The sequence below is a fragment of the Tachypleus tridentatus genome, chromosome 13 (genome assembly GCF_004210375.1).
Source record: "Tachypleus tridentatus isolate NWPU-2018 chromosome 13, ASM421037v1, whole genome shotgun sequence".
NCBI classification, from domain to species: domain Eukaryota; kingdom Metazoa; phylum Arthropoda; class Merostomata; order Xiphosura; family Limulidae; genus Tachypleus; species Tachypleus tridentatus.
Window position 1 is genome coordinate 202540259 of NC_134837.1, and position 12071 is coordinate 202552329.

Sequence of the window (12071 nt, forward strand, 5' to 3'; positions counted from 1 at the left end):
CATGATTAAAAACTTTTTCCTGCTTTCACTTATTGGTGGAGTATTCTAATAAAAAGTTTCAAACCCCTAGGTACACTGAAAGTACTTTCAGATGTATGTTGGTCTGCCCCCTCATGGTGTGGTACATGCAGTTCAAAAAGCCTACAGATTTGCCAAAGGCATTCTTGTTGATATGTCTGCAGATGGACTTCTGTAATGAACCAGTTAGAAAAGGAATGCTTAATCCTGTATGGTAAGCAATACTAAATAGACTCAACTTGCTAGCGTACGTTTACAAGTAGCACAAATGGGTTTGAACACTGCAACTGACATGTTGGCATCATTAGGTGACTCCATTAAATTCCTACATACCAGGTTTGATGAGGCTGAGGATGAAAGTAGGAAGTGTTATGAATGTGATATGTGCAAGCAAAAGTCTAAAGGTCAAAACAAATAAAAAATGAGACTTCAGTGATACTGCAGATGCACCTTCAAGTAAATTAAAAGTGCAGAGAGAAACTGCATACAACGTACTGTTTAAGAGCTTCGGGTTTTTATTCTGCTTGACTTCAGAAGTTATGTATACACATATTCCAGCTGGTTAAGTTTACCCAACAGATCCGAGATGATTTTGTTCGTTTCTACACTTTGTTTTCAAAGATTTTGTACTGAAACAACAACAAAAAAGTATACAAATGCCTAAATTTGTAATAGTTGATGGTCTATTGAATGTTTTCCTAAATGTTTCAGTTGTTTTTACTATAGTGGAAACGATCAATCTCTCTCTTCAAATGGGTAAAAAAATGACTTGTAGTCAAATGTTGAAAGTTGAAATATATTTGACCCACTTTACCATTTACAAGTTATGTACTGAAAATGGTATATTAAAATCAAGTAATTTTCCTACTCTAATTGACACAGTTGTCTGCATGAAGTAATAAAAGTTAACAGACAAGACTGAAGTGCACATTTCATGAAGAATAAAAATCCTTGTAACATTACTTGCTTGTTGTATTATGAAATAGTGCAATAACTGGGCCCACTGGAAGTTTTCAACTTCAGGCCTCATAAGACCTAAATCAAGCCCTGAAAATACAACTAGCCCCTCCAAAGTAACAATTAGTTGGTACAACACAAGAAATGTTTCTACAGATACAAAACAGATCTACCACAAAACATTATTTAACATATAATCATGTGTTGTACCTCTGAACCAGATAATATTACAAAGAAAGTTTTAATTATATACTTTAACAACATTTATTGACCAATACAAAGTTCAGTTCTAGTTCAACAAACAAAATGTTACAGAAATATTATATTACAATATTACAAAAATTATTACATTATTACAACAAAAGAAACACAATTAAACTGTAGATGTATTTTACGTATGTAAGTATATAAACATATGTACAATAGAGATTAGACAACATACTGTAATATACAACAGATCCTCCTAGGTAGAAAATATATTTCAAGAAACTAGGACTTAGTTGTTATTCAGGTAACAGTTATGTATTATTTTGTATTTACTGTAAACAAGTGTGTTGGAGGAACAGAAAACTTGTGTTTAAAAATAAGTTCATACACTAAAAATGCAAATTATTACTCATTAAAAGAGATAAGTTAAAAAAGAAAGTACATCAATTTCCTGATGATATTTATCTAAAGATTAGATTTAAGTGTTTAAGGAATTATGTTGTTAGCTTGACCCGTAAGACTAAATGGACTTATTATCATAACCTGTTTAAGAATGCTAAAACTATTAAACAGAATTGGAATATTGTTAACTCTATTATTGATGTTAAAAAAAAAAAAAGAAATTTTGTAATTTTGGTACTACTGATTTATCTGATTTGAATTATTTTTTTGTTAATGTTGCTAAATCTACTTGCTCCAATCCTAAATTTTGTTCTCAGGGCATGCCTCCTGCTCCTTCTTCTTCTTGTTACCTATATCCTGTTACTGTATCTGAAACTATGAATAATATTTTCTCCTTATCAAATTCAGCTTCTAATGGTGTAGATGGTGTTTCGTTAAGATTTTGAAAGCTAATGCTAATCTTTTGCACCAATTTTGACTTTTTAATTAATTTATCTTTTACTCAAGGGAAGTTTCCTAATGCTTTAAAGTTATCATTGGTCATTCCTATTTATAAATCTGGTAATATTTCTGATTTTACGAATTATAGACCTATTTCCTTATTAATACATTTCTCTAAACTATTTGAAAAATCTATGAAGATTAGAATTTTATCATTTCTTGATAGACATTCAGTTTTGTCTCCTTCTCAATTTGGCTTTCGGCCTGGGCTTGGAACGGAGGTTGCTGTTGCTAAACTTGTGGGAAGTATTACAGAAGCTTTGGATTCTGATCTTCATCCAATTGCTGTTTTTCTTGACTTAGCCAAAGCTTTTGATTCTGTTAATCATAAAATATTGTTAAATAAATTATCTTATTATGGTTTTAGAGGCATTGTTTTTATTGGTTTTTTTCTTACTTTCACAATAGAAAGCAATCGGTTTGTATCCATAATAATTATAGTGATTGGCTTACAATTAATGTTGGAGTACCACAAGGTTCTGTTCTGGGCCCTTTATTATTTCTCATTTATATAAATGATATTCTTTACCAACAGTTTTTGGAGATATCCAAGCCTATGCCGATGATATTGCTGTTGTTTATAGTAAGCCAAATCTAATTAATGAAGCCATTATGTCTAGTGATCTTAATAAAATTAAAAATTGGCTTTTCTGTAATGACTTATCCTCAAATATATCTAAATCTTTTCTTCTTCAGTTTAACCTTTATGGTGTCATTCCAGCTTTTCCTTCTATTTTTTATCATTCTAGTGATTGTTATACTTACCCTAATTGTAAGTGTCCCAAATTGACTCAAGTTTCCTCTGTTAAATATTTAGGAATTATTTTAGATCGAAAATTAAATTGGCAATTTCATATTAATTCTTTAGTTAATAAATTAAAATATAGTTCTATGCTAATTTTGAACTTAGTCATTGTGCTCCTTATCATATTTTGTTAAGTGTATATTATGCTCTCTTTCAATCTTTCTTACAATATTGTATTTCAATTTGGGGTGGCACATATAAGACTTTTTTAATTCCTATTCACAAGTTGCAAAAAAGTGTTTTCTCTCTTATTTTTACTCATAGGCTTGATACCGATTTCAGTAAATTTAACTCCCCTCTTTCATATGATAAACTTTATTTATATTTTTTAGCTTTATCTACATTGCATGTTTCTTTTAATAGGCCTTTTAAAGTCACTTCATATTTTACACGACTTCAATCTTTTTTTCCAATTAATGTACCCACACCACGTAAAACAGTTACACTTCATCAATATCTTTATTTGGCACCTCGTATTCATAATTTTATTCCTTATAGTATAAGATCTTCTATTAATCGTGTTAATCAAAAGAAATACTTAAAACAATGGATCTTAAATACTGATGATAATATTCTGGGAACTTTATATTGATTTTGTAAGTTTTGATTTTACTTTATTATGTGTTTAACCATCACAGGACGAGTTAACTCTTTGTTGATGGTTTTATATTGATATTTGATTTTTTGTGTCTAATTTATTGCTTAATAAATTTATTATTATTATTATAACAAGTACAAGTGTCTTTATGGGAAATATCATACATTAGAAAACCATGTTTTAAAAAATATTTCTATATTGGTATTCTTGAGAAAAAAAGAGATTACATTCAGAAAATTATTTTGTTAATTAATTCAAAACCTCATTAAAAGTTATAAAATGTAAAAGAATTTAAAAGGAACATATATGAAGTGTTACGATAGAAAAAATTTGAAAAGCAAGTTTCACTCCTTTTGTTTAAGTACATGAAGAATTTTGTTTTCATTCAAAATGTCATGTTTGTTTTTTCTTTTAAAACTTACTTTCGAAGATGGTGGAACACTTCCTGCCAGTCAATCTTCATAGGACGTCCCGATTTATTTTTATACGTATCAAGGGCGTGCCGAACTTGCTGCCGAGTGAAGTGAAAACAACAGAGTCTACGCCAGATGTGCTGCTCATTAATCAAAGCCTGCATTACATCATAAGCCTGTCCTGAACTAATAAGATCTCGGTAGTCACAGAGACGGAGGAGAATTTCTCTGATCAACTCTGCTGGAAGGTGTGTTAGTTTAAGACTTCCATCATCTTTAGGCTGGGAAAAGTATCATTACTTGTGTCATTATACACATTTCACACCGATTCAATACAACCAACTCCAATATGAGCACATTTTGAAATGTATAGTGAAAAAGTTGAACATGGTCCCAATGAAAACAAAAAACAAAAAACTAAAACAAGTTATAATTTAGTGACTTAAATCTCACAACCATTATTTAATGCAACAATTCTCTTGAAATGACCTAACAGTCATAACCATAGGAGGCTACATATTTACAGATTTTTGACTAACTTTCAAAGATGTTTTGTAACATTCAGTGAAGTATAAGATCTTACCATACTGTATGACCACAATATTTCATTCTGAAAAACCAAACTGGATAATTACATATAACTTCACTGTAAGGAATCTTTGTGGTTCATTTCAGTAATGAATAATTAAATTTATGGTATTTTACCAAGAAAGTATAAAGAACACTTTTCTATGATGATAAAATCAAGTAATAAAAAAACCAAAAATCACAGAAATAATTCTGTTATTAGATTACCAAAGAAAAACACCATTATTAAAGTGGAAGTAACTGTTTTAGTTACAGAATTTCTACAATTTTGCTCTGTAAACTGAACAGGTGGAGTCATTTTCAATCATTCTAGTGTTGCATTTCCAAATAAATGATGAGACCATTAACAAACAAGAGTTCTAAAACAACTTGTCTAAAGTTCCTATTCTGAAACCATTAACATGTTGGCTCCCAAACATATTTTGCTGATACTTTCCAGGGTCTCATTAGTCATTTTACAATTACTTTTTTATAGGAAGAGTGTATGTATAGTTGTTGTGTATCAGCCAATAAGTAGCCCTTTAAAAAGAGAATACAGTATGACTCACCCATGGGTCATGTAGGAGACGTGTTAACAAACCACTACAAATTTACATTAATTAACTCTGATAGATGACATTACAGCTTTATTAATAATCTACTATAAATAAAACCCAAATATTTTCTGAAATGACTGAAATTACAGACCCATTCTTGTTCATATATAAACAGTAAGGAACAGATATTTGTTAAAACGTGATCATTACTTCTTTGATTTCTATACTGCTGGCAAACAAACAGATTCTCTCGATAGTTCGAAGGTGCTGCTCCCAGAGTAATGTGCTTCCCAGAGGGCGCCCCCAGCAGTAGTACTTTCTCATGGTTTTCTTTAGATCATGTAAGATGGCTTGAAGCATGTGAATATTTTGTAGATTGCTTGCAACTGTAGATATGAGAGGTTGGTGTTAAACACACACACATCAGTTTGGGAATAAACTACATGAAATCCTATGTCAAACTCATGATAAATATTAACAGCTGTTCAAATTTATAGATATCAATATTATTCTCACAGTCATCATTGACTTTCTTTATTATTACATCCAAGAGGAACTAAGAAGCAAAATTATTTAAAAACCTGATATGTTTTAAAACCATAACTATCTTGTTAATTCCATAAATAAATGACTCACAAATAAATAACAGCTCACTGTTTCTGTGATGACAAGAAACCAACTTGGAGTAAAAATGTATCACAAGAAAGCTGGTATGGGTATTAAAAAGGTAGAGAACAATGTTTCAACATTCTTATGTCATGTCATCTTCAGGTTAACAAAATTGTTTGTTAATACCCATATCTAGTTCGGTGTTTTAACACTTATGAAATTCTATTAAATACCATTTTTGGCATCTTTATATAAGACCTAGTTCTGCATCTCTAAATCAATCACACATGTTAATAGAAATATTACAAACAATGACAGTAAAGCAATAGATATAGTTTAGAATGCTCTTATTTTATTAAAATAAAACTTTTTTTCAACTAAAAGCTCACTATATTCAATAGTCTTTTCCACACTTTTTGTAGATATGTCTACCCACACATACACATGGAGCAACTACAGTTTCCAGACTAGATTTTAACTTTTCTTAGATCATAATGTACAGAAAACAATAGTTGGAACAATATCCACTTTACCAAACTTTCCTGTTACTGCCTACTAGTCCTTACAACTTAACAACATAATTTAAAGAAAACTATACTAATGCAACAATGTCTAATTTAAAAGCTAACAAGTATGCTGGTTATTTCTGTGAATATATCTTAATATCCAGTATTGTATTTGCATGTCACTATTATTTTTGTGCTTTGATTGGTTACATTTTTCTAGTACTTAATGTTTTGTGAACATATTTTCAGTATAATTATTAGTTATTAGACCTTTCTCATAACAACATTTCTTAAATGTATCTCAAGATTCCTGATCAGCTACTAAACCTTTCACTTAATAAGGTTTGGAAAATATGTCTCAAGATTTGACTGAATACTAATACACCTTAGACAAATACATTTAGGAGATTTCTAACTGGTACTAAAATCTCTGGTGAATGTTTCTAGATTTCTGACTGGTACTAAAATATCTGATGAATAACTTTCAAGTACCTTGACCTGCTACTTCCTCCAACAAAGCAAAGAGAACTTTGGTTGCACAACCACTGAGTGTTGTCAAGTTCTGACTGATGATAAGATGAATAAGCTGCAAGAACAGAGGTGACCAAGTTGGTTAGTGTAAAAATTACTAGTTGTAATAGCTTTAAAATGTTACAAATCATGTTAACACCACAGAGTAAAAAATGTATATAATGTGTTATTTAAAAAAACAAACTATAACACAAATGTCTGTAAAGAAGCTGTAGTTAACAACAGGAAATTCAATACACTGATAAATATTACTAACAGAATTTCAAATAAAACAATTTTACACAAAATGGAATGGCCAAGGTTTTTAATATTTTAAAATAACATTGAAGATGTCTACAGCTTTTAATGACTGTTGTAGAATTATATTTCCTTACGTTTTGAAGGAAAAACATTTAAAGATTCTTGTTAAACTTATAACAAAACTGCTAGTATTACCATGATGTCACACATCTAGATGCTGGTTTATGATAAATTTGCTATACATTCATAATTCCATAATACAAACTGTCAGCAACAAATTCTTCTTAGCTTGAATAACAATGATAAAGTTAAAACAGTAACTACTTTCCTACACAAGTAACTCATCATCCTTTAAACACTTTACTCACCACATTATCATTTCATTATCACATAGCTTATCCATTACTTTACCCACACACAGCTTAACCTGCCTTATAATCACCTTATGACCTATTCACGTTTATTTCCCACATCATTTCAATATATCACCTAGTCTATCCATCACTTTACCCACACACAGCTTACTCAACCTTATTAACTCTCAAAAATCTAAAGTTTTCAATTACTCATAAAGAAGAATTAAGATGGCTCCCTCAAAATACGTTTTTATTTTAGATTTTAAAAAATGATTGTAATTGTCATGTCCAAAACCAAGTTTGTTTAAATATCTCAGATGTTCTTGTCAAGGAGTTCAAGTGAATTGAGTTTATACGAGTTGTGCATCTTTCATCATCTTAGTTTGTAACTGCTACAAGTGATAACTCTACTAAAACTTTCCTCTTCTTATGGCATCAGACTAGAAACTGTCAGATCTATTACATGATGCTACCCTTGATGCAATTGTCCAACCTCCAGGTGGAGACTGATGCTATTTGGATTGAGCAGTGGTTATTTGTTTATGCTTCCTTTGATAAACTGAATTATTACACTTATCTTTTAGTCTTGTAGGGAATTTGTAACACAGCCATTTGTACTAACATCAAGATGGATTCACTTTATAACTCAAAGAAAACAGGTTGTCATTTCCATGAAGGATTTAATTTTGGAGCTTTAACCCTCTATACATCATCTGCACCCATACACTTACATCAACTAAATTAATGGAAAACCTTTCCATGGATGATAAAGTGTTAACACCATCATCACCTGGATACACATCACAAATATTTAATGACTAATTTTTACGAGTGTAATGTATGACACTGTAGATGCTTTATTGCTCATGAGGTGATTAAACTGTTGAAAATGTTTTAAAAATTTGCATAGTTATGTCATGTATACCAGTTCAGAGAAAGAGAAGCATACCCAGTTTGTTTCAGAACATTGTTCATTTCCCTTTTCAGATTTAATATACTTGAAAGTATTGCATAACCAGAATTCCAGAAGTAAGTGTTTCCTGCTGTTAGCAACAGCTGTCTTGTGTCTATTCAGTGGTCTTTTGTTTGTCATCTGCAACTCCATAGCACGTTTTTTTTTTTTCAGATAAAACCTACTGTTGTTGTTTGGCCATCTAGTTTCAATAAAGATTAAAGGGAAGAAGTTGTCTTAGCTAGGGTACACATTGGTCACAGTTTTTTAATCCATTACTTTATGAGGGATTGGCCTGCCCATTTGTGTCCTTCTGTAACACTCAGGTCAAAAATGCTCATTTGCTGCTTTCATGTCGTTGTTATATCTGCAAATGATGGCACAATTTTTGTTATGCTTTTTCTTGGAGTTTATCCTGAACATTGAACAGTGTTACCATCCTCAGTGATGCTGTCCAGCTTGACTGTGTTTTTAGCTTTTTACAGGCTGTAGGACTTATTATACTTAAGGTTTTTTGTTTGTTTCTTAACCTAATTTTCAGGCTTTGATTTTAACTCAGTTTTTTTATTCATTTTAGTGTTTTTACTTTTGAGATTTTTACCTGTTGTTTGGCACAGAGAGCACAGTTGCTTTGCACCAAACAAATCTTCAATGAAAAATCAGTATTAAGATTCAGAGCTTCACTTACACATCCAGGTATTTACCAATTACACTTTCTTATTTTCTGTTACTTATTTATCTTGAAAGTTGAAGAAGCAATACAAATCATTTTGGTTCCAAACTTCTTCCTGCAACAAATGTTTCTTATATTAAAGAGCATAATAAGACTTTTTGCAGTTTTAAAAAGTTCCTTCAGGTGAAATAATTTTGTCATGCTATCTGTTATAAGTAGCAAGTGCAATGCATGTGGACTGTAATGGCTCCACTGGAACTTCATAATTCTACTCGTTTCTTTACTGTTGTTGCCCCTTTGTAAGTGACATAAAACTGCTTGTCCTCATTGGTGATAAAAAAAAATTGACAAATCTAATCTTTGTCCATACCTTCAGTCTTCATGAGTTGGTTTTACTGATGAATATAACAACGTGAGTGCACCAATCACTGCTAATGTAAGAAACATTAAACAATAATATTTTTATTTGTTCCAATTCTTGAATGAAAGCCAATTTTAATTTCCAATATATTTTATCAAGCTTATTTTTCTAAAGACACTTTCTGAAGAAAGTGGTAATGATAGCAAATTAATAAATCTTAACTTTTCAGTTATGATGAAGGATTAATTGTCAACAGCAAACCAAATCAAGAAATCCTCAAGCAGCTATTTTGTGGTTTTCACAGGAGCAAATCTAGGCCTAGATATACCAAAATCAGCAATAAAGTTGTTGAAAGAAGTCAGAGAAAACAGTAATATAACCCTAAGTGAAAATGTTAATTTTTGTGTTATATTACGTTTTTGTCTGTTTAGGTTGGTTCCTTGTAGCAGTGTGGGTGATAATGTAGTGTCAACACGCACATCGAGTATAATAATTTTTCATGTGATGGTTGATAAGTGTGTGTAGCCTTATGTACTAGTAAAGTATTATAAAAACATCACAAGTATTTAGAACAACAAACTAAAGGAACATTCAAATAAACTGATATACCATATTAATTTGTCAGTAGTTTATTTATTATGCATTCTGATGTTAAATCGTGACTAATTTGTTGTTAAGTATACAATATAATTGCCATGATACATGCCTATACCTACGTGCGATGTGAGATCTGCATGCACTCCTGTTAGATCTAGATTAATATAAACTACACAGCTGTAGTAAATATTTTACAGAATTGTAACATTTGGTCCAGATCTAGATTAAAAACGTAGGCCTACTAGATCTATTGTCCCTATCATTGGTAATAAAGGTAAACAAAATTGACAAATAAAACCAATAGGCCTTAGGCCTAGGTCAAGTTACACTAAACTATGGCATGCTAAAAGTGCAATTATTGTGAGAGCCAGACCTAGACTTACCTAACCTAATAAGGAATTTACTACACTGACTTTTAGTTCTTTAACTGAGAACCCAGCTCTTGTATAAACTAAATCATGTTTAGTATGTTATGTACATAATTTTAGTGGTACCAAAAATTAAATCTGCATGATAGGCCTAATGCTTTCAGTGACAACTGGTGTGCTAATTTAATTGTGTGATGCATTCTGAAAATTATACACACAATATAAACCTGAAAATATGCACAAGGACTTACCTTGCAGATGTAATTAAATCTTCTTATATCTTTCACGGCATTTCTAAAGTCAAGTCTCCTAAATGCTTCACTAATTGTGTTATATCCTGCAACCTGGAAACCACAAACATTACACATAGCAAATAAACTTGTAAATATTAAAAACATTATACATACCATATAAACATTTTCTTGAACAACTTATAACAAGTATAATAATGAAATATAGACCAATTTTAAAATCACTTTTACACAATTTAAAGGAATTAAAATAATTTTAACTAGGTTTAATTCATCCATCTTTTTTAGGCTATTTACTGGTAAATTCAAGGTAGGATCTTCGAAATTTGTGTAAAAATCAATAACATTTTGTTGAAACACTCACTATTATTATTAGCCATCTTTATTGATAAATTCTTCTGAAATATGGCATAGCAAAAGTGGATGGATACTTAGTAAAACCAATTTATTCTGGATAATTCAGAGCAACAGAATGGAAAATTGAGGATTAATATGTATGACAGTAGGGCTCCAAACTATTTTTTTAGTTTACGAGTCTAAATAGTTTACATATTGTTATATGTCAAGGTATAGATTACTGTTAACTTTCATATTATCCATGATCTCTACTAGAGTTTCAATAGTTTTGTCTGAAACATTCTATAAGCTGTTAATAACTTTACAGTTAGTAACTGAATGTAACTAAACATTTATGAGACTTTTCTTTTGAATTTCAATGCCAAAGAGGTTTTATTACATTGTAAACTTGGTTATTCAACAGGGACTACACTTCTAATACAAGTGGTTTATTACAACCAAGAGTGTAAGAAAACATTCAAAATTACTTTAATTATTGATAAGCGATGAAATTATATTGATGCAAGTGTTGAATAATAATGTTAACCACTCACAATACAAACTTGTTTTTAAACCATTTACTAATATTTGTATCCAGATACTGGTGAGACTATATTTTTGCCAGTTACTCAGCATGAGGAGTTTTTTGTAGTTTAGTAAAACAATCATGAATTAGTAGTTATTCAATTCATGACCATAACTAACTGAAAAACACAAATTCATGGCTACTCACCTCTCTAGTAGACTTTATAGTGATGGGAAAATGTGGCTGCCACAGGGTAGAATCTGTTTGATATAAAAATAAAACATTATATAAAAACTTTTAAACTGTGAAATATTCATTACTAAAGGTTCACAAGTGCTCAAATAACCTGCTTTTTCTTAGTCAAGCTCCTGGTGACAAAATACTAAATCACTTATTTCTCAAATTAATTAATTTTTTGTTGTTTAATTTCTGAAACTGTGAATAAAACTTCTGTTAAGTAACAAGAAAACTAGCACACAGCATAGACAACAAATTAAATTTCTATATGGTAAGATAATCAAATGCTTTACTTCAAATGTTTAATACAGTTTTTATGAATTTTATTTGACTGAAATTATTTTCCTTTTAAAGTATTTAATAAATTTCATAATTTGTTTTTCCTAATTTTTATTTCATTTTTACTTGTTACATATCTCTGGCTTGAATCTTGTTTTATGCTATATGATTATTACAGTCTCTTACAAAAGAGGAAGGAACTCCTGGGATTTTGAAAGGTAAGA

The 12071-nt window shown here is 30.5% G+C and overlaps 1 protein-coding gene across 3 annotated transcripts in view; it reads right to left on the reverse strand.

Annotated features, from left to right (window-relative positions):
* LOC143237792 (F-box only protein 25-like) overlaps positions 1-12071 on the reverse strand; it is a 39020-nt gene that overhangs the window by 8462 nt on the left and 18487 nt on the right. For 2 of the 3 annotated variants that reach the window (XM_076477387.1, XM_076477386.1), the window contains exons 3-7: positions 11539-11591; positions 10470-10562; positions 6633-6726; positions 5236-5411; positions 3911-4182 (exon numbers count right to left, since the gene is read on the reverse strand). In XM_076477387.1, coding sequence (XP_076333502.1) covers positions 3911-4182; positions 5236-5411; positions 6633-6726; positions 10470-10562; positions 11539-11591 — 688 coding nt within the window. Of the gene's footprint in view, positions 1-2252; positions 2404-3910; positions 4183-5235; positions 5412-6632; positions 6727-10469; positions 10563-11538; positions 11592-12071 lie in introns of those variants that run through there. The other variant, XM_076477388.1, reaches the window with a different exon arrangement.